This window comes from Phasianus colchicus, chromosome 14, assembly GCF_987193195.1.
Source record: "Phasianus colchicus chromosome 14, bPhaCol1.hap1.1, whole genome shotgun sequence".
NCBI lineage: Eukaryota > Metazoa > Chordata > Aves > Galliformes > Phasianidae > Phasianus > Phasianus colchicus.
In genome coordinates this window covers 10,682,552-10,700,882 of record NC_143449.1, presented here as the reverse complement: position 1 = coordinate 10,700,882, position 18,331 = coordinate 10,682,552, and the positions used below count along the sequence as shown (strand labels likewise).

Here is an 18,331-nt window from a genome sequence, read left to right as displayed (position 1 = left end):
CTCCCAAGGCCCCAACTCCCGCTTCTTCTGGACAGCTGCTGATGGGAGCAGTGTGCTTCCTGCACCACATGTCTGAGCCCTTCTCTTTCCCAGCACTGGGGGAGGGAGAGCTGCTGGTCCTGGGCTCAGTGGGGTGGGGGCTGAATGCCCAGTTGGGCTTAGCCAGCATGCAGGGCTGCAGCAGGAGCTGCACCTGGCCCTGGTAGGGAATGCACCAGGCTTAGAAGCAGAGGTGTGTCTCTCTGGGAAAGCCTGGGGCATTCACAGGGAGAGGGCGCAGCTGCCTTGGCATGACTTTAGCCTGGGCTGTGGAGCCATTGGTGATGCAAGATGAGACAAGACCCCACTGCTGCCTGCAGCCTTCGCTGTTTGCAAGTCGCGGGGCTGGAGCTGCTGGGAATCACACACATCTGTTCCCCCAGGCGCCCTTGGCACTTGCAGCTCTCGCTCAGTACTGAGCTGCTCCACCACTCCTGGTGCCTTGCTGCAGGCGCTGTGCAGGGAACAGGGCTGGGAGCACAACTCTGTGGGCTGCAGTGGGCAAACCAATCTTCTGTGCCCAGCCTGTGCCATGCTCTGCCTGCAGAAAGCCTCTGCTGGGCTGTGTGCTATAGCAAGGAGCGCAGTGGGAGAGCAGATACGGCTGCTCTGCAGTGAGGGGCTGCGCGGCGCTCAAGTGCTTCGCAGTGTCCTAGCACAGAGCAGATGCTGTGCTAGCCTGGACATCATGCTGTCTGGTTGGACCAGCAGCACTACTACGTGGTGGTACAGGGCTAAATACCCACCTTGAGGCTGCTGTACAGAGGTGCAAGGCTAGGGCTGGAGTACAGGATTTATTTGAAAGCAGCACTGAGACGCCCCAGAACTGTGCTGGCAGGAGGGGTGTTTGTGTCCTTTGTGGCAGCTTGTGCTGCTGGCCTGTCCTTGTACATCAACGTTCATAATATACAGAGTATACAAGTTATTACCAAAGTGGTCTATGTCCACACAGTGTCCATGGGCCCAGCCAGCTTTATCATGCTCTGCTCTGCTTGAACCTGTCTTTTGTGTCTGATGTGTCCTGGAGATTTAGTAACAGGGGTTTGGTTTTGTCCTGGGTCCTGTGCCACTACTGCCTGAGCTGAAGTGTGGCCTGGGCAGCAATCCTGGAGGGTGACAACTGATGTGAGCAAAGAGCGGCTCTGCTGCCAAACAGTGCTGGGAGAAACAAAATCCCAAAGAAAGGGATGCTACGTTAGAAGCAGAGGGAGGCGAGATGTCAAACTCCTCGTCTTGGTGGTCCTGTGCACGTGAGGTGCCCCACAAGATGGCCCAACTTGTCCCCAGCATGCGGATGCTGGCCCTGCTCAGCCACCAAGGGGCTGGGGCACCCCTTTTCTGCATGGTCATTGCTGTCACATGAGGCTCATGAAAAGTTGCTGAGGACCACGTTGCAGCCTGTGCACAGCTGGTGCCATAGTTCAGTGTCCCTTCCTCGCCGTTAGGGGTTTGTGTGGGCCACAGAGAAGCACCTGGAGTGCTGTATGTACTGCTGTTTGTTCCAGCCTGCTAAGAACCAAGGTGCCAATTTTGCAGGTATGCAGCTTCCCAGGGAGAAGATGATGCTTTGGATGTGCCACATGCTGGACTCTGTTGATGCTACGTCTAACCTGGGCAAGGAGTGCATCTCTGCCACGTGCTTGGGTGCAGCTGCTTGTGCTGGTAATTATTGTAGCATTATGGCCCTGTTCTTTGCCTCCTCAGAAGCTGAATTCTGGCACAGACCCAGGTTTCTAACTGAACTGAACTGAAACTCCTTGACTATTTCCTGGAAGCTGGTGTTGGATCTGTCCTGTGCCTGCAGGCTGTTTGGCTGTGGGGTGGTGGGCAGCCCTGCAGCCATGCTCCTCATACCACTGCTATTTGCTAACCTTGACTTCTGCCCCAGCACCTCCAGCTCAAGATCCGGGAGCTTGGCAGCATGGTTGGCTATGATTTGCTGCCTGCCAAATCTGGATTCAGACTTGCAGGGGGGTGGTCCTGCCATGAGAAGGGTTAGTCTGAAGTAGTGGCCTCTGTGCTTCTGCCTTGCTGGCGTGGGGGCACACGGATGCACAGCAAGTGGTTACAAGGCACCTGGTGGTGTGACTTGGTAGAAGTGTGTTCTGCTCTGTGTTCCCTCTGCCATCTCGCCCAGCTCCAGCTGACTCCCACCAGGCACAGCAGATGCAGGGAATAACACTATGCCAGGCCCAGCTGGACCGCTGGCCATTTGGCTGCTGTCCCGCACAGAGGAAGGCAACAGCATGAGGGGAGCTGCACACAATGGCAGCTCAAATTGCTTCAGCCACGCAGAAGAGTGAATCCAGCAAGAGCAGAGGGAAGGTGGCTGTCACAGGTCGAGCCGGAAGGCCCCAAAATAGCTGGCTGCTGCATCGTTGTAGTCAATGGCCAGTGAGGAGACGGAGACGAAGAGCTCATCACCGGCCTTGAGCTCAAACAGTCCCCCCTGGTAGAGAGCGTGGAGGCCGTATTCTGCCTCGGGTGCCCAGCATTTGGTGCCTACCCCTTTGAGCAGAAGGATGGGCTGGCTGTAGGAGGTCTTCCAGTTGATGCACTGCACGAGCTGTGGCACTGAGACACGGGCGCCGGCCCCATCACGGGAGTAGCGGAAGTAGATCTGGGAGTAGACGTAGTACTTGCCTGCCTGGTTGACCCGCAGCCGGCCATCCCTGTACGTGATGTTCTGCAGGTGTGAGTGGATGGTGCTGTCCTCCCAGCGAGTGATGGCGTGGCGGCAGGACTGCGAGAGGTTCCCGAAGCCCCTGGAGCTTCCTGAGGAGAAGGCAGGGTCACTAAGGGAGCGTACTGCACTGAGGGCACCAATTCAGGGCCAGTAGGGGTGGCCCTATCATGCTCCTACAGCCATTCAGCTTGGAGGTGGAGTGGGGAGGGTGGTCTTGGTCTGGAAAGGACAAACATCTTTCCATCTGCCAGAAAATGCAACCTCCCACACTCAGCTCTTAGGTGGAGATCTCTGGGGGAGATCTATGATTCTATGATCTTTTCCCCGCCCCTACCCCAGAAGCACCCCCGCCACCCTGCTGGCCTCTCCTGGCTCACCGTCCTGGGCTGGGCTCTGTGGGCGGAGGGTGAGATGTGCTGAAGGTTTGCCGAGTGTTTTGGTAGCAACCTGCCCCTCTGAGCTGTTGAAGTAGTTCCTCTGGGCCTCTGCAAAGAAAGGGACAAATGGATTTAGGGAGCAGAGTGCGCAGGGACCTGCAGAGCAATGCTGGCATGTCCTTACTTAGCAACCAGAGAGAATGAGGCAGGAGAACACCCCACTGACCCTACACAGGGGGAGTTCACTTGGGGTGACTGTGTAGTCAATTATTATCTAACAGCTCTGTGCTGCTCCCTGGGTAGACGGGTTCCCCAGTCTCCAATCCAGCAGACATAACATCCCTCCAACCCTGGGGGGGCAGTCTGCCCTCCCGCCCCAGCTCACAGTGCTGTGTCGGATGGAGTTTGCCCCGGGAGCGGCCGATCACCCTTGACCTGCTGGCACCCCTGGCCCCACGCTGAGCCGTTGCACGTGGACATGGATCAGCCCACGGCACAGCTCAGCGACCCGTGACGCCATGCAGTAAAGGTTCCCCGTAAGCGGAACTCCAACTCCTGCCCCAGTGCTCAGAGGGATGCACTCACCATTCACCACGCTTCTGCTGATAACGTTCTCTGTCACCTGAACCATTAGAGAAGAAAAACAACTCCATGGTTTAAAGATGCAAAGGCTGTTCCCTGCCCCCAGCTCCTCTCATCCTTCCAAGTTTTTGATATGTTCTTTCATGCCATGCCTCTGGACTCTACAATCTCCTCTGTGGAGAGGGTTTGGCATGCAGCCCCTCCTGCAGTCCTGCTTAGATTGAGCCTCTGCCACCCACCAGTGAAGCAGATGGGGAAACTGAGGCAGGCAGGCAAATGGGAGCCCTCCTCTCATGTCTCCCACCCTCCCCAGCCCTGCAGCCAGCACCCCCAGGCTTACCGTGGCCACGTAGGCTTTGATGGTGTTGGCCAACTTGAGGCAAGACTGGTTGCTGATCAGCTCTTCCAAGTTGGAGCCTTCCTGCTGCTGATTGATAAGCTGCAGACACCTCAGTTCCTCTGAGCTGCCCTGCGACTGAGCTTTGAGCTGGAATGGAAACACCTGGATGTTCACAAACTACACAAGGTAAGGCAGCACACAGGGCTTGGCTGGGTGCAGTGGGGATCCCTGCAGCGTGCATGGCCAGTCAGCTGCCTTTGGTCTGGCTCTTCCTGTGTCAGGATGCCCACAGACACACCATGGAATAGAGCATAACCCAGCACTTCTCTGAGCGCAAAGGTGGTGGTGGGATGGGTGGGTACCATCAGGACACAAGTGTGGACTGAAGCTGCTCTTCTGGGAAGGAATCAGTTGGCAGAAGGCTGAGTGTGTCCCAAGCTCTGTCCAAAACCTGTTCTGTCAATTGAATGGGTTGAATCTTGTCCTCCTATGATCCCCATGGCCAGCAAAAGCTTGTTCATAGCAGTGGTTATAGAAATGTGATAGCCCCTTTTATTGAGTCTCAGTGCTGAGCATGAAGGGAAGACACAGATTTTTGCAAGCTGCAGAGTACCAGGTAAAGGAGAGGTACTGAAATTTCCCTTTCTCCATCTCCTTCACCTCTCCTGCTCCAACACTGGGGAAGCATAACCCAGCCTTAGCTGTGAAGATGATGTTCACAGACTCTGGCGAAGGAGTTGCCCTGCAGTGATTGGCTTCACTTGTCCTCGGCCCATTCAGGGGCTGTGCAGAGAGGTAAGAGCTGCAGCTCCACGCTGGAAGCATGCAGCAGCCTGCTCCATGGCTGCTATATGGTGATGAGGCTCTAATTTATTGCTGTTGATCCTGTTGTAAACTAAGCTCTCACACATCTCTTCCCTCCCAGGGCCAAGCAATACTGGCTGGAGACCAGACCCCAAGTACTGCATCAGCCCAGACAGAGCTCAAACACTTTGTAATCTGTGCTGGATTGTGGCTGGGGAAAGGAAGCCTTCCTTTCAAGTGATGTGGGCTGCTGCATAGTGAACTATGCCTCGCCAGCGTGTCTTCAGGCTGACCTGGCCCAATTCTGCACAGTTGCTGCCTGGATGATGAACACAGTTGGCTGTGGGGTCACTGCTGCTGTGGGAAAACCAGGACCCAGATGAGACAGCTGCTCTGAAATCACCACTCAGGAGCTGGGAACCAGTGCAGGCACCTGGACCAGCCTGCCTGCGCCACCTGGGTGGTTCCCAGAGCATGGGAGCCAACCCAGCAGCCCTTGGTTGCTCTGTCAGTCCCACCAGCATCCTGTGCTTCCCCCAGTCAGTCTGCAGCTTCCACCAGATGTCTGCCTGCCTCCTGACCTCAATCAGTGGAGATTCCGGAATCAGTACAAAGACTATGTGAGGTGAGATAAAAAGTCTTCTTTTTTTTTCTCTCACTTTTTTTGTGTGTTGTGCTATTGGGCTGGGTTTACCAGGAACACAGTGGGTGGGAGATGGGTTGCAGTGCTGATCTCAGAGAAGTGCTGTGGTGCAGGCACAGCAGGAGGGTAAGCACAGCTCTCGCAGGGGTTCACCTGGGGTGGGTTTAGGTGGCAGAGCTGCCAGCCTTGCCAAGACATGCTTGTCTGAGTGGGTGGAAGCACAGTGCCTGTTGTAAATCCCCAAGTGATGAGGCTGCTCGCATGAAACTCTCCAGCACAATGCATGCTTGGGCAGAGCCAGTGCTTGCAGCCAGCTCCTTTGCACTGCCAGCAGCACTAACTGTGGTGTAGGCACATATAATCAGGGTCAGCCTTGGTAATGTGGTGGCACAGTCCCAGCATAACAATGAGTACTGCAACCATATCCCTCTGGCCACTACCAATTGCCCGGCTCTGCTAAGCGCCTTGATTAAGGCTCGCTGTGATAGGTTGCATGTGCCACCAGCACCTCTCACTGTACAGGATAATTGCAGTCCCTACCTTGTCTGTCTCCCCTTAAATTAAATGAAAAATAGGAGAAACGTCTGTAAAATGGGAGGGCAGAGCGTGTGTGCATGTGTTCTGGGTGAGGGAGGTTGGCCAAGGCAAGCAATTCAGTGCCCTCGGGATGCTCAGTTCTGAGTGCTACCAGCAGAACTGTTCCCATGTTGGGATCTGGTAAGAGACTCCAAAAGTTATTCCGAAGATGCAAATCAGTGTAAACTGCCTTCTTCCTTCAGCCCTTCCCTGAGGCTCTGTCTGCCCATATTTCCGCTCTCCTGCTGATGCCTCTCATGTAAATCCCTTGTAGTGGGTGCCACAGGAGATCCAGGGGAGGAAAGAAAATGTGGAGGCTGGAGTCTGCTCTGAAGAATGCTGAAACAATCAGCAGACGGACTGTTCCTCCTGCACCCAAGGATGGGGCTTTGTCCAATTTCTCACCTCTGCTGTGGTTTTGTACAAAGCTTGGCATTCCTGTGCCCTTCTGCTGATGGGCCCTCCCTCATCAGAGCTGCTCGGTAGTCCTTCGGTTTTCCATCTCTCCTGTTTGGTGTTTGGCCCTTTCACTGCTGGGGGATCACTGTGGATCTGCCATAGTAAGGGCAGCAGTGTGTGTATGTGGGGCTTGTGGGACCAGGGCCATCCTGAGCAGTTTGTTCTTGCAAGGGCAGTGCCTGTGTGAGGGGCCCTGTGAAGCTCTCTGGCTGCTGATGCTCATCGGGCAGCAGTGGTGCAGCTGTCAATGGCAGGATTTGGCTGCAGCACCTGGTCCATGGGAGCTGAGATCAGGAACAGCTTGGCAGGAACGATGCCGAGGGCAAGCCGGAGAGGCTGCACCTTAGCACAGTTATGGGGCGCCATTCAATAGGACCAAGTGCCTGAGAGCTCCAGGTGTGGGGTTCCCCCAGCCTCACAGAGAGAAAGAAGGCTGCAGCAGTCCTGGAGCGTGCGTGGGATGAGAAGCACAGGGCAGGGCACAAGGACCAAAGGGCGCCCGTGCAGCCCCTTCCCCGGCCCCAGCCCGGACCCGCATCCTCAGGTTACCCGCGGGCAGGGAGCGGCTCCGCCGGGACCCGCAGCCCAGGACGAGGGCTCGCCTTGCGCACAGCGGGATCCGCAGAGGAGCCCCGTTCCCCAGCGCCGAGCGCCGTCCCACGCCGGGAGCGGAGCCGCGGCTCGGGGCGCTCCCGGGGTGCAGCCCTCGCCCAGCCGCCGTCGGGGCCCCGCGCCGCGCTCACCTTGGAGATGGCCATGGTGAAGTAGACAAAGAGCCCGGTGGTGGAGGCGATCTGCAGGGCGAGGATGGCCATGATGGCCACGCTGCCCCAGAGCGGCCCGCACCGCCGCCGCCGCTCCCGCAACCCCCCGGAATCGGCGCCCGGGCCGTCTCCCAGCATGCGGGTGGCCGAGCCGCCGCTGTCGGAGCGCAGGTACTGCCCGGCGCTGGGCTGCTGCGGGGCCATGGCCGGGCCGTCGCTCCCCCCGTTCCGAAGTGCCCGCAGCTCCGGCGGGACAGATCGGGGAGGGGCGGGGACACGGATGGAGGCGGCCTCGGGTGGGAGTGGGGGTGGTCCCCGGGCTTTGAGTCGAGCGTGGCCTCGGGGGTGGGGTCTGTCCCGCACCTCCCCCCTGCGCTGTAGGAGAGGGGCGGTGAGTGTTCGTGCGCTGTGAGAATGGGGCTCTGTGTCCTTTGTGAGCCGCACGAGGCTGGCGGGGAGGTGAAGGTGGAGGTGCACGGCTCGGAGACGGACGGCTGCAGGTGGTGGAGAATCCCTGCGCTGCCTGGGCTGGGAACGGGAGGTGTCGGGGTTGGGTGGGCCAATGATTTGGGTGATGCAGACCATGGGGTGCCGGGGATGTCTGCCAGGGGTCAGCGGGTTACCCAAAGGCAAATATTTGAAGAAAGGTATTGATTGCCGTGGAGCCTTTCCCAGGGGTTCATCCCACACTGCCCACCGCTAAGAAACCATTCTGGGTCCGGGTGCTGGAGAAGCACCTGGCTGGAAGCAGAGTTTGGTTGTTCTCTGATAGCTGATTGCTGACCCCCAAGGCTGTGCTCTGCTGGTGAGCAATGTTCCCTGTTCTCCTAAAGTGGGGCTGTTGAGTTGTTTGGAAAGCAAACAGAAAACCTGGAGGAGGGCTGCTGCCTGATGACCGTCAGTTGCTGCTTTGTGCTCAGGTGACCACGGTCTGTAGTGTTTTTACCCCTGCAATGGAAGTGAGATCTTCATACACAAATACTATAGTTCTCCCAGAGCCTCTGTCTCATTTCTAAGGATGGGATGTGGGAAAACTGTGGGCTGGCCCCAGGCCAAACCCACAGACAGCTCCAGTAACCCCAAGTGGTACCCTGGGGTAAACGTTATGATTTATAGCAAAATAGGGAGCCGGCTGTGAGCAGGACGGGCCCCTGGTGTGGCCCCTGATGGAGGCAGGGACACAGCCAGTGCTGCAGCCACAGCAGGGGAGAGGAGCCCCGCACCTCCCGAGTGAGGAGAGTTGCTGGGGAGAGCCAGCACACCACTGCCTTGCTTCTTCAGTGCTCTCACACCATGAATGGTGTTTTTTTTTTTTTTTTTTTTTTGCTCAGGGAAGGAACTTGTACCATTTTACATCCTACCTGCCAAAAATGGCACTATATCTTACACTGAATCCCAACAGCTCTGGCTTTCTGCAGACAGATTTCTGTAGGGAGCTGCTGGTTGGGATACAGGAGGAGGGATCTATACACAGCTACCACCTATTTAAAACAAAGGAGCAGTTCCATTATCTCTTTTTATAAGTCATCATGGCTGCTCTGGTTACTTTGTGTGCCTGTGGGTGAAGCAGCAGCTCCATAATTGCCTTGGGATTAGCTAGGGGGGTACAGGAGTAGTCCTTTCCCTCAGATGCCAGGGCAGAAGCTTGAACTAGAACTTCTCAAACATCCTACTTTGCAGTCCTACTTTGCTTGTGCATTCTTCTTTCTGTGTACAAATGGAGCACTGAAACTTATTTGTGGAGCACTGGAGCTCCTGGCCACATTTGGAGGGTCACTCATCGTACCTCCTTGCTCTGTGGACTGAGTTGCAGTGCATGTATCCCAGGAGTAGTTTTGAGAGGGGTTCCTTTGCAGGTCTCCACCCATCCATGTTTGCTTTCCCATGGTCATGATGGTGGGTTCATAATCTCAGTGCTTTCATAGCCTCAAGCCTTAAGTGTGCATGCATTTGCAGAATTCCTTCAGCAGTGGCCAGGTATGTCAGGCTTCTCTGGGCTGCTGATATGTACTGCACACAGAGCAGCCACATGAGTAGTAGTTATGGCTTCCCAGACGTGCAGAAGTGGGTAACTAGTCACCTTATCTGCTTTTATTGCTTTTATAAAAGTGTTTGCTGAGCCTTGAATAATGCAAGCTCAGTACAAATGTTTTCAGATCACTGATCTAATCACTCATTTTCTGTGCAAAGATCTCTACCACCCTTTCCCAGCATCCACTCTTTCTGTGGGAAATGATTGCTGAATTCCTGGTCATCTGTGTTGTAGGGACATGGGGAGGAAATGCTGTCCCTTCTCCCTCCAAGTTGTATCAGGAAAAATACTACTGAGACTGGGGGATCTTCCAGCCAAAAGCATCTGTCAAGTGACTGGGTGGTTTCTGTTGGCTCCATGCATGACACGGTGCCCTCAGCCCTTGAGAGGCTGCTGCTCTGCTCAGGCACTGGTATGGCACTGTCCTGCCTTGGTATGTGTTGGGAAGTAGAAGATGAGAAATGGATCAGTAACTGGTGGTGGACATGGGCTAGAGGAGCCAAATGTATTTGCAATTTGGAATGTAGATGCATGTGCAGAAGCAGCTTGGGTAGCACTCATCCATGTGCTGTGCTCCTGGTCCACCTGCTTCTTCATATGGTGGGGAAAGGGCCCACCTGGGCTCTGCTGGTGAGCAGCAGGATGCCTGGAGCTGCAAGCGCTCAGTAGCTCGGAGCTGATCTCTGTTCCGTGGAGATGGGAGGCTTGCAAAGCAGCCAAGCCTGAGTGAGGGCAGGACCAGCACTTGAACTGTAAAAAGAAAATTGGGTGGGAGCCAGATAAAAAATGCCTCCTGAGACTGGCTGGGGAGTTGTTTTTCACTTCTAATATTTCCTGGTCCGTGCACTAGGAGAATTGAGCCAGCCGAGCCTGGAAAGTTGTTTCCTCAGCACTCAGTGATGCAGAACCAGTGCAGGAAAGTGGGAGAGAGTGTTTTGCTGGGGCCTTGCATCATCACCAAAGTGCTGGGATGGGGGAAACTAGGCAGATATTGCCGGCATAGGGATGTGAGCTGTGTGAGTTTTGCAGTCTGCAACTTAGATTCTCTTTGGCTTTGCTTCAGGCATGATGGCTGAGTGTGCAACTTAGTAATGTGTTTTTCCCAGGTTTTATGGAGGTGATAGTACAATCAGGATCCACTGGGTTAATCTATACTGGATCCCTCTTGAGCTGGGCTAGCCAGGGCATTCATTCCTTCCCGGTTTGTACCTTCTGGAGCAGAGAGTTTCCAGTTTTGTGAGACTGCTCCTTTAAGGAAAGCCACAGCCTTGTTCTCGCTGGCTTGATTTCTAACATGTGTTGGCTACATGATCTTTAGTCAGGAAACAGCAGCCCCCCCGGGATGTGAAATCAGCGCACGCAGCTCAGAAAGGTCTTTGCTAACCTTTCTGGTATGCTCTCTCAAACATTTGTCTTTCGATTTGAATTGATCAATTCCTCTGCCAAGCCTTATGCGAAAAATCTTCTTCTGCACCAGATCATACTCCCAAGGGTCAGTAGGAAGCCTGGTCCTTCCAGCTGATGTGCTCAATCAGCTCATCTTCCTGAGTCTGCCTCAACTATGTCGAGAATCCACATCTGTGTCAGGCTCAGTTCCACCCTCAGAGAGAACTTCTGCTGGGATGGTGGGGACCAGCCCAGAAAAGACACAGTGATTCACCTTATCCCTGGGGCAGCACGCTATTTTACCTTGTAGTAGGAATCTGGGAAACAGTGGGCTGGCAGTTGATGTGTCTCAGCCCTTCTGTGCCTCACTTTCCCTCTGCTCAACATAGGCTTTCAGAGGACCTGTGTGGTTGCCCATGTGCTTGAGATATTTGGCAGAAAGATGCTTAGCTTGGGCAATGCTCTGGTGTATGTCCATCCTATGGGATGCTGCAGGGACATACCCTGACAGTGCATTCAGACAAAGGAGGGGAAGGCTGATTTGGATGCAGATTAAAGGCTCTGAGAAAACACACAAATGGCAGGATTGCTCTCAGGGTGCTCATTATATAGAAATAGTGCAAAGGAATTGGATGCTAACAGAGAAATGCTGGGATGCCCCACTCCTACAATCAGTTTCAGGCTTTTCAAGTGGTGGTGTTTTCCCTTGCCATGTTTCCAAGCAGAACTTGCCATTCCTCCATCCGGCATGGGCAGAAAAGAGCTGGAGATGGCTGTGGCAGACCTGCTGCTGCCTGAACAAAGAGAGATGATTAAAGCCAGGCCTCTTATCTCCTCCACCCAGAATACCAGAGATTTTACAGTGCATTTAACTTGCCCAAATTTCACCTGTGCCTTAGAGACAGATAAAGAGGAGGAGGAGAGAGCGTAGGAGAAGGACACTTTTGTCCTTCTCCCTAGGAGCAGGCATACAGCCCACAAGCAGGGTGTGTGCTGGGGGTTTTTGGGGTCACAGGGACATTACCGAGGAAAAGTCAGGGTAAGTGGCCAATGCAGCAGATGCTCTTGGAAAAAAATAAAGCCTCAATTCAGAATGGAGAGATTGAAGTGTTTTAGCCTGGGGCTGATGGTGCCCCTTTGCCCTCCCAGGTGGCCACAAGAGCAAGTGTGGGAGCACATGGTTTAGCTGGCCCGGCTGTTCAGGCAGCTGCAGGCACCAAGGGGGGCACACGCACCACAGGGCTGCACAGAGGTTCCCTGTGTCAGCAGGCCCAGGAAGGGGCAACTCAAGCAGACATGACTCAGCACCCAAACCACATGACTCAGTGCCCAAGAAATGCTGGCTGACAATGCCAAATTGGTGATGCAGCAGTCTCTCTGCACCCAGTCCCTCTCTGGGATTGGCAGTCCCAATCTGCCTGAGACCACAGTTGAACCAGCAGAAAATTTCCCCAGCCAACCCCAAAAGTTTTCATGATGGAGGGATCTGTGTTTATGAGAGACATGTAGAGAAACACTTCCTCAGCCATATCCCAAATGTCCTTCTGGAAAGGCAGTCTCAGCTCCTGGGGTGGGAGCAGTGGGGCAAGCAGAACAATGCGAATCCATCTCCGAATTGGTCCTAGAGGGTGTGCAGGAGAGCTGTGTCTGCCTGGTTGTTCAGATCACACACTGCTGATGCTGTCAGTAAGGCCTGTGGAAGGGTTTTTTTTAATAGTGAATATAAAGTCCTTTGCTGCCCGTGTTGAAAAGAGTGTGGCAGTGTTCATACCACAGTTCTGGCAATTTATCTAAATGGACACTTGCTTTTTAGTTTTGTTCTAAACCCACCTGAGTCAGCATTGGACTGACCTCGGAGAGATCAAAACCCCAAGACCTCTGTGCTCCTCTTTCCAGCACATATGCAGACAGACACAGACATGCACAGCATATGCTTTCTCTGCAAGGCATGCAGACCCTCTGTTGTGTTCTAGGGAATCATGCAAACCATATGGAGGCTGCAGGGGGGACAAATTTCAGTGGTTGGAGCTGACTCAGAACTTCCCACCGCAGGTTTCCTGCTGGCTCAGGGCTTTTTCAGCCTTCTTCCCTCCCTGTGCCCGGAACTATTGAGCTCTTTGAGAGGAGGCTCATGTACATCCACTACCCATGGAGCTGCCAGAGGCTCCTTCCCCTTCTTGTCAAGGCAGCTCATGGGGCAGGGTGTACTCACGACCTAGAAGTATTTTTGTAGAAACATCCTTCTGGAAATCATAGAACAGGGTGCACCTCACCTGTTCTGGCCAGTTTATTTGAAACCTCAATTTCTGGAAGCTGTGATAGAAAGCTGGTTTGTGTAGTTCCCTGCAAACTGGCAGGGTCTGCGTTGGCTCAGCTCAGCTTCTCTTCTCACATAGCATAACTCTCCCTGATTCAGCCATAGGACCCATTTGCACCTCAAGGAAAGATGTTTCTATCTTAGGATGGCTGCTGTCTCCTCTGAACTGGGACACTGGGATGCTACGCCTGGCTGTTTCTGGGCTGCAGAGAATAAAAGGAAGCTCTGGGTTTTGCAACATCCTGGCAAAGCTGAGCATAAAAAGAAAGGAAAAAATAGGACAGCCTGAGCCCAGCCATGCAGAACCCAGCTGAGGTCTTGGAGCATCAGCTGCCCATGTGGGCCAGCTGTGCTTCCTGTCCACCACCTCCACATCCTACTTTCCTAGTTCTCATTCAGCACAGCTGTCTCTGCTCTTGCTTTCACAGTAGGAAGTGAAACCCAGGAACAGCACAGCATTTGGGCAGCCCTTGGCTGCTGCTGCCCTTGTCTTCCTTCTGTACATGAAGATCTCTACGTGAAAGGAAGGTATCTTGTGGTGGAGGGAAGGGTGGTTGTATGTTTTGAGGCTCAGATTTCATGGCATTAGCCAAATGCGGCATCAAGCTGTGTGCTAGCAGACGCAGTGGGTGGTTTCATTTTCCAGTCTGACCAAAGCACCCCCGGTCCCTTTTCCTTCAGAGCTGCAGGTCTGGGAAAGACTGTTTCTGTGATGCTCGGCAGGCAGCTGAGTTTCTGTGGAGTGGGGAGAGCAGATCATGAGTTTTCCTGATTATGTGAACTTGTAGTTGTGCAGACCTAGCAAACAGCCCTGGCTCTGCCTGCTTACCCTGCCTGGGGTAAAACTGCACCTCCAAGCCTGGCCCAGAGGAGCAGCCAGCCCTTGCTGTGCCCTGGCACTGGGTCAGATAGGCTTTTTCCATCTAGACAGCACAAAGACAGGGATGCTACTTATAAAGACCCTGAACTTCCACGTCACTCCTCCAGGAGTCCCTTGCCACGGCCAGGACCAACTGGAGACTCGCACAAGATATCAGGATGCCACCTGCCTGCCCCTTCCCGGCCCATGGCAGCAGGGCTGCCGTCGGGCTGGGGCCTGGAGCTGGGAGCATCCCCAGATCCCGTTGGGAAGCAAGGAAGGAAGGAAGGAAGGCCGGCCCAGTTCCTCCTCCTCGCCGCTCTTCCGCATCCGAGCGGGCCGTGTCTGACAGCCGGTCTCCGTGCTCCCTCTGGTGTCAGAGCCCGGCAGCACAAACTAGCGCGGTCAGAGCCCCAGGAGGTGGTTGCCTCCATTGCAGGGCAGTAAGGGCAGTAAAGGCAAGGTTTACCACCCGTACCCTTTATCTTGTACATGTTAATAGAAGTACTGAAATGCATCCTCCCAGAGAGAAGCAGGTCCCGATGGAACTAAGCATAGTCCTCCTTAGCACAGCACAGAATAAGTGAAGCTGGCTAATCTTTCCTGTGATGGCGTGCTCTATTTGAGGGGTATATGCTGAAAATACTAACTATAAGTATTTATTTTCTGATGTGATTTGAAATGCCCGTGAATTTTGGATGAGATAAATGACTCTTAAATAGTTTCAGTAATCAGGTACTACTTTTTAACTTACTGATTATTTCTAAGTGAACAAGAAATTGCCAAGAACATAAAATAGAAGAATTTCCTACTTGTATTTTCTCAAATGTTTCCTTAACACTTCCCCTCCACTTCCCCCCATCCTTATAACATTTCAGCAATCTGCCTGTGTCATTTGCTAACAATAGGGTCACTCCAACATATTCCAGGCAGGAAATCACGTGCTGTATAAATAGGGCTCCAACGTAGACAACATTCTTTTGATTTCAGATTGTTTCAAGGGTGGGACTTTCAAGAACAGCTACTCACTCTCCTTCCTTATAAGCAAGTAGTAAATTTTTGAAGAGACTGATTCTTGACAGTCTCACCCAAGACCTGACAATAATTTTTTCCCATTTGAGCAGCCCTTGCACTGTGGTAGAAACACTTAATGTCTGTAGGTATTTCCCATACATGTTCTGGGTCATCATTTTCCGAATTGAAGTATGCTTTCAAAGGGGACCTGTTCTCTCTTCTTAATTGGAACAACTTCTGTGATTCAGCAGCATCTGTCTGATGGTGACAGTGATGTAAGTAAACTCACATTTGGTATTCGAAGTCTAGATAGAATTAAAATGGAAATGATAAAATTATGTCACGAGCATTCAGATAGGTAAGTTGATGCCCTACTGTGATCCGAAGGTTCATAAACAGATGGTCTATTTTGACAGAGTAATGTGGAAACAAGAAAAAACCAAACAATTCTTTGATGTTATTTCTTAGCCTACAGGGTTGTGCTTTCTTTGGTTCTGCACAGAACACTGCATAGAGTACAGATAGAATACAGAGCACAGAGTAACACTGCTGTTAATTTTGAAGGAACATAAATTGTATCACAGCAACAGAGATTGTGCATGGTCACAGCCAGTACTAGTAATGAGTAACTTACTGAGGGTGATTTAAAAGAATAATCTGGCTGTGAGTTATTCTGGTGCTCTTCTCTGCTCCTACGATATTTTTTTTGCTGGACAGCTGGAAGATCTAAGCACATTCAGAGGAGCCAAGTATGCTTACATGGGCCGTTTTATCCATTCCGTTGCCTCAAAAGCATAACTTATTGTATATATGTGCTCTTTTAAACTAAGGGTGATAGAATTGTTTGTGTCTTTAGCGCACAAGCTCTACCTTATGCATTCATATTCTATTGCCATTTCTTCCTGAGCTGTACAGTTACGGCCCAATTAAACCTCAGTAACTGCACAGAGCAACATATTTTTGATTATGATGATTATTTATGCTAACATAACTTGTGAAGTGAGTACATAAAACTCTGCCAATGTCCTCTGCGAAGAAAAATAATCTCTAAAGAAAACATTGATAACTTGAACGCTTTCTGCTTTCTAAGTATTCATGGCAATTATTAGAAATTTTCACAATGTTAAAATGGTTAAGAAGAGTCATGGCTTAAAGTCTTCTGTTTCTGAAGATACTAAACTCAAGGTTAAGGAAATGGGATGAGAGACATGATTTGTAATTGCATTTTAGAGTTTATGCACGTAGCTGTGATTTAAAGTATATTACATTTGTTAGGTACTCATTTGTTTTCTGAGAATTGATACTTTGAAAGATGAAAGCAGAAAGAGGAAATAATATGAAAACAGATGAAGATTAAAAAAATAAATCTCTCAAAATAAGAACAAAAAAATGCCTTTCAGGAGGAACTTTCCCTCACACTGATGGCTTTTTGGAATAGCCAATTTCCATCAGCTCAGTATTTTTAGAATTCAAACTATGTTTGAGTTCATTATTACTCTTCTTATTACCATGAAAAGAGTTCTGGGCTGATGGATCTCTCACCACCACCTCCCATCTATTTCAGGGTATTTGCTAAGAATACTGGGTAAATTCTGATCAACATCCAAGATGCAGTTCTTAAATTTCAATCTTTAGGATAACAAATAAAACCCGTACTTATCTCGGGAACTGAAATGCAATAATACCAGCTGATAAGAAGTGCACTAATATTTTCCACAAGTTTGGCCTTTTACTCTGTCAAGTAATGAGATTTTATGTCTACAAATGTTGATTTTATACATGGATTTATATAAAACAGACACACTCTGTATGTATGTGCATGTGTACATGTGCTATGTACATTTATATGTAAAGGCATACGTATATATATCTAAGCATTTATTGTAATGAGAAAAGTCTGACATTAGTGTCACAGAAAGAAAAGAAGTAGCTTGAGATAGACTCACTTTGAAGGCCACAGACCTAATGGTACATTTTCCTAGCAGATATCCAACCAAAAAATAACATACTGAAAGAGAAATCCCTCTGAAGAGGAAGTTTAGTTGAGTCAGAAGCATTTTGAGAAGTTAGACCAATGCTTGTGAAATGTTGTCTGGATGTTAGTAGTGCCCAGACCACAACGATTTTCCTTTGCAAAGCAAGTCTGCTTCCTCAAAAGCATTTATAAAAGCTTTCTGAAAATTTAAGTGGAACTGTCTGGTGTAGTTCTGTGAGTTTGACTGATTTCCTCATTTCCCCAATTCAGAAAATGTCATTTCAGTGGCAAAACTTTAGTGAGTAAATTTATCTTGGATACAGAAAGATCTGAGCAACCTGTTTTCTATTGCCTTCATCTCTTTTCTTCCTCAGGGAAGAAATTTGATCAGTTTTTTCATAGCCAGTTGACCAAAGGTGCTCCGGTCAGTGCAGGGATCTGAATTTGAATCTCTCATGTCCTGTGCAGTTGCTCAAATAGGAAAACACCTGGGCAAAGCAAGCCCTTCCTCTTTAACATGAACATTGTACCTTCAATCTAAAAATTCTCCATGAAGATATTAATCCAGACCGTTCCCACAGGAAGTTACTGCTTTGGCAATAGTGTGTTTATTACAAAAAATGGAGTAACAGTGAAAAATCCTAACCAGTTATACTAACCACTGTGATAAGAATTCATTATTATAATAAATGTATCCTGAAAATACTGGAAAAGAAAATGTCTGTTATGCAAAATGTCACTAGTAAGACTTCAATAACATGAAGCCTTTGCTGCTGTACTAAAGTGATCTGCAGTCCAGAAGCAGATAGGTGGCTTCCTGAGCTCTCCTGGCAGCTTTGCTTTGGAGACTGTTCTCTATTCTAGAGATAAGTCTATGCATTAGACTTGTCAAATAACAACGCAGGAAATCTCTTCTTGCTTATTAGACCATATACTCATCTTGGATTCTTGGTTCAGAAGGACATATCTTTATAGCTGCAGCTGCTTGCAGAGTATAGGCTGACTGATGTAGGTAATTTTAGCACATTTTAGCACATTTTAGTACATTTCACATGGGACTAAAACTGTCTCCACTTTGAAAAATTTCTTTCACACCCGGGAGTGCAGTGCAAGTCCAGAGCTGGGACACAGTTCCCTGAAAGGCAGACAAGACTTCCAGAACTGTAAATGTCTCTTAGCATCCTGTGAGTGACCCTAGAGCAGTGACTATGCAGGAGCAGTTACCTAATTGTGGACCCATTCATGCAAATTGAAATAGAATTAGCACTCACATTTTAATCCAATCATTGTGTAGAACATTTGCAACCCTACCCATTTAAAAAGCAGGTCACAATTAACCTTTGCTTGCTGAAGCTTTTTCTGTATATGACATTTCATACTGAACTATTAACTTATAATTACTGATACACGCTTATTTCATTAGGAGATCATTATTTTCTGAAGTAGTTGTGCAGTTTCCTTTGAAACTGCAGGAGAAA

General features: G+C 50.7%; 1 protein-coding gene and 1 long non-coding RNA gene across 3 annotated transcripts in view; one reads left to right on the top strand and one right to left on the bottom strand.

Annotated features, from left to right (window-relative positions):
• Nucleotides 1–442: 442 nt before the first annotated feature.
• On the bottom strand, nucleotides 443–8,567 carry LOC116229694 (tumor necrosis factor ligand superfamily member 10-like). The gene is made up of 5 exons (XM_031594350.2): nucleotides 7,250–8,567; nucleotides 4,025–4,171; nucleotides 3,688–3,724; nucleotides 3,103–3,210; nucleotides 443–2,814 (listed from the first exon to the last, which is right to left on the bottom strand). The coding sequence occupies exons 1-5, from the start codon at nucleotides 7,853–7,855 to the stop codon at nucleotides 2,372–2,374; spliced, it is 1,341 nt and encodes a 446-aa protein (XP_031450210.2). The 5' UTR covers nucleotides 7,856–8,567; the 3' UTR covers nucleotides 443–2,371.
• The window catches only part of LOC149916012 (uncharacterized), a 28,360-nt gene continuing 14,149 nt past the window's right edge, over nucleotides 4,121–18,331 (top strand). The window contains exons 1-2 of one of the 2 annotated variants that reach the window (XR_016471071.1): nucleotides 4,121–4,210; nucleotides 4,950–5,453. This is a non-coding gene — a long non-coding RNA (uncharacterized LOC149916012). Of the gene's footprint in view, nucleotides 4,820–4,949; nucleotides 5,454–18,331 lie in introns of both variants that reach the window. The other variant, XR_016471070.1, reaches the window with a different exon arrangement.

What these genes read in the sequence shown, in the direction of transcription:
- LOC116229694 (XM_031594350.2), bottom strand. Translation starts at nt 7,855, where the DNA reads ATGGTCTGCATCACCCAAATCATTGGCCCACCCAACCCCGACACCTCC. An exon ending in TCAAAGCCTACGTGGCCACG is followed by an intron (nt 3,725 to 4,024) that starts GTAAGCCTGGGG and finishes CTAATGGTTCAG; the next exon opens with GTGACAGAGAACGTTATCAG. An exon ending in CAGCAGAAGCGTGGTGAATG is followed by an intron (nt 3,211 to 3,687) that starts GTGAGTGCATCC and finishes CTTTCTTTGCAG; the next exon opens with AGGCCCAGAGGAACTACTTC.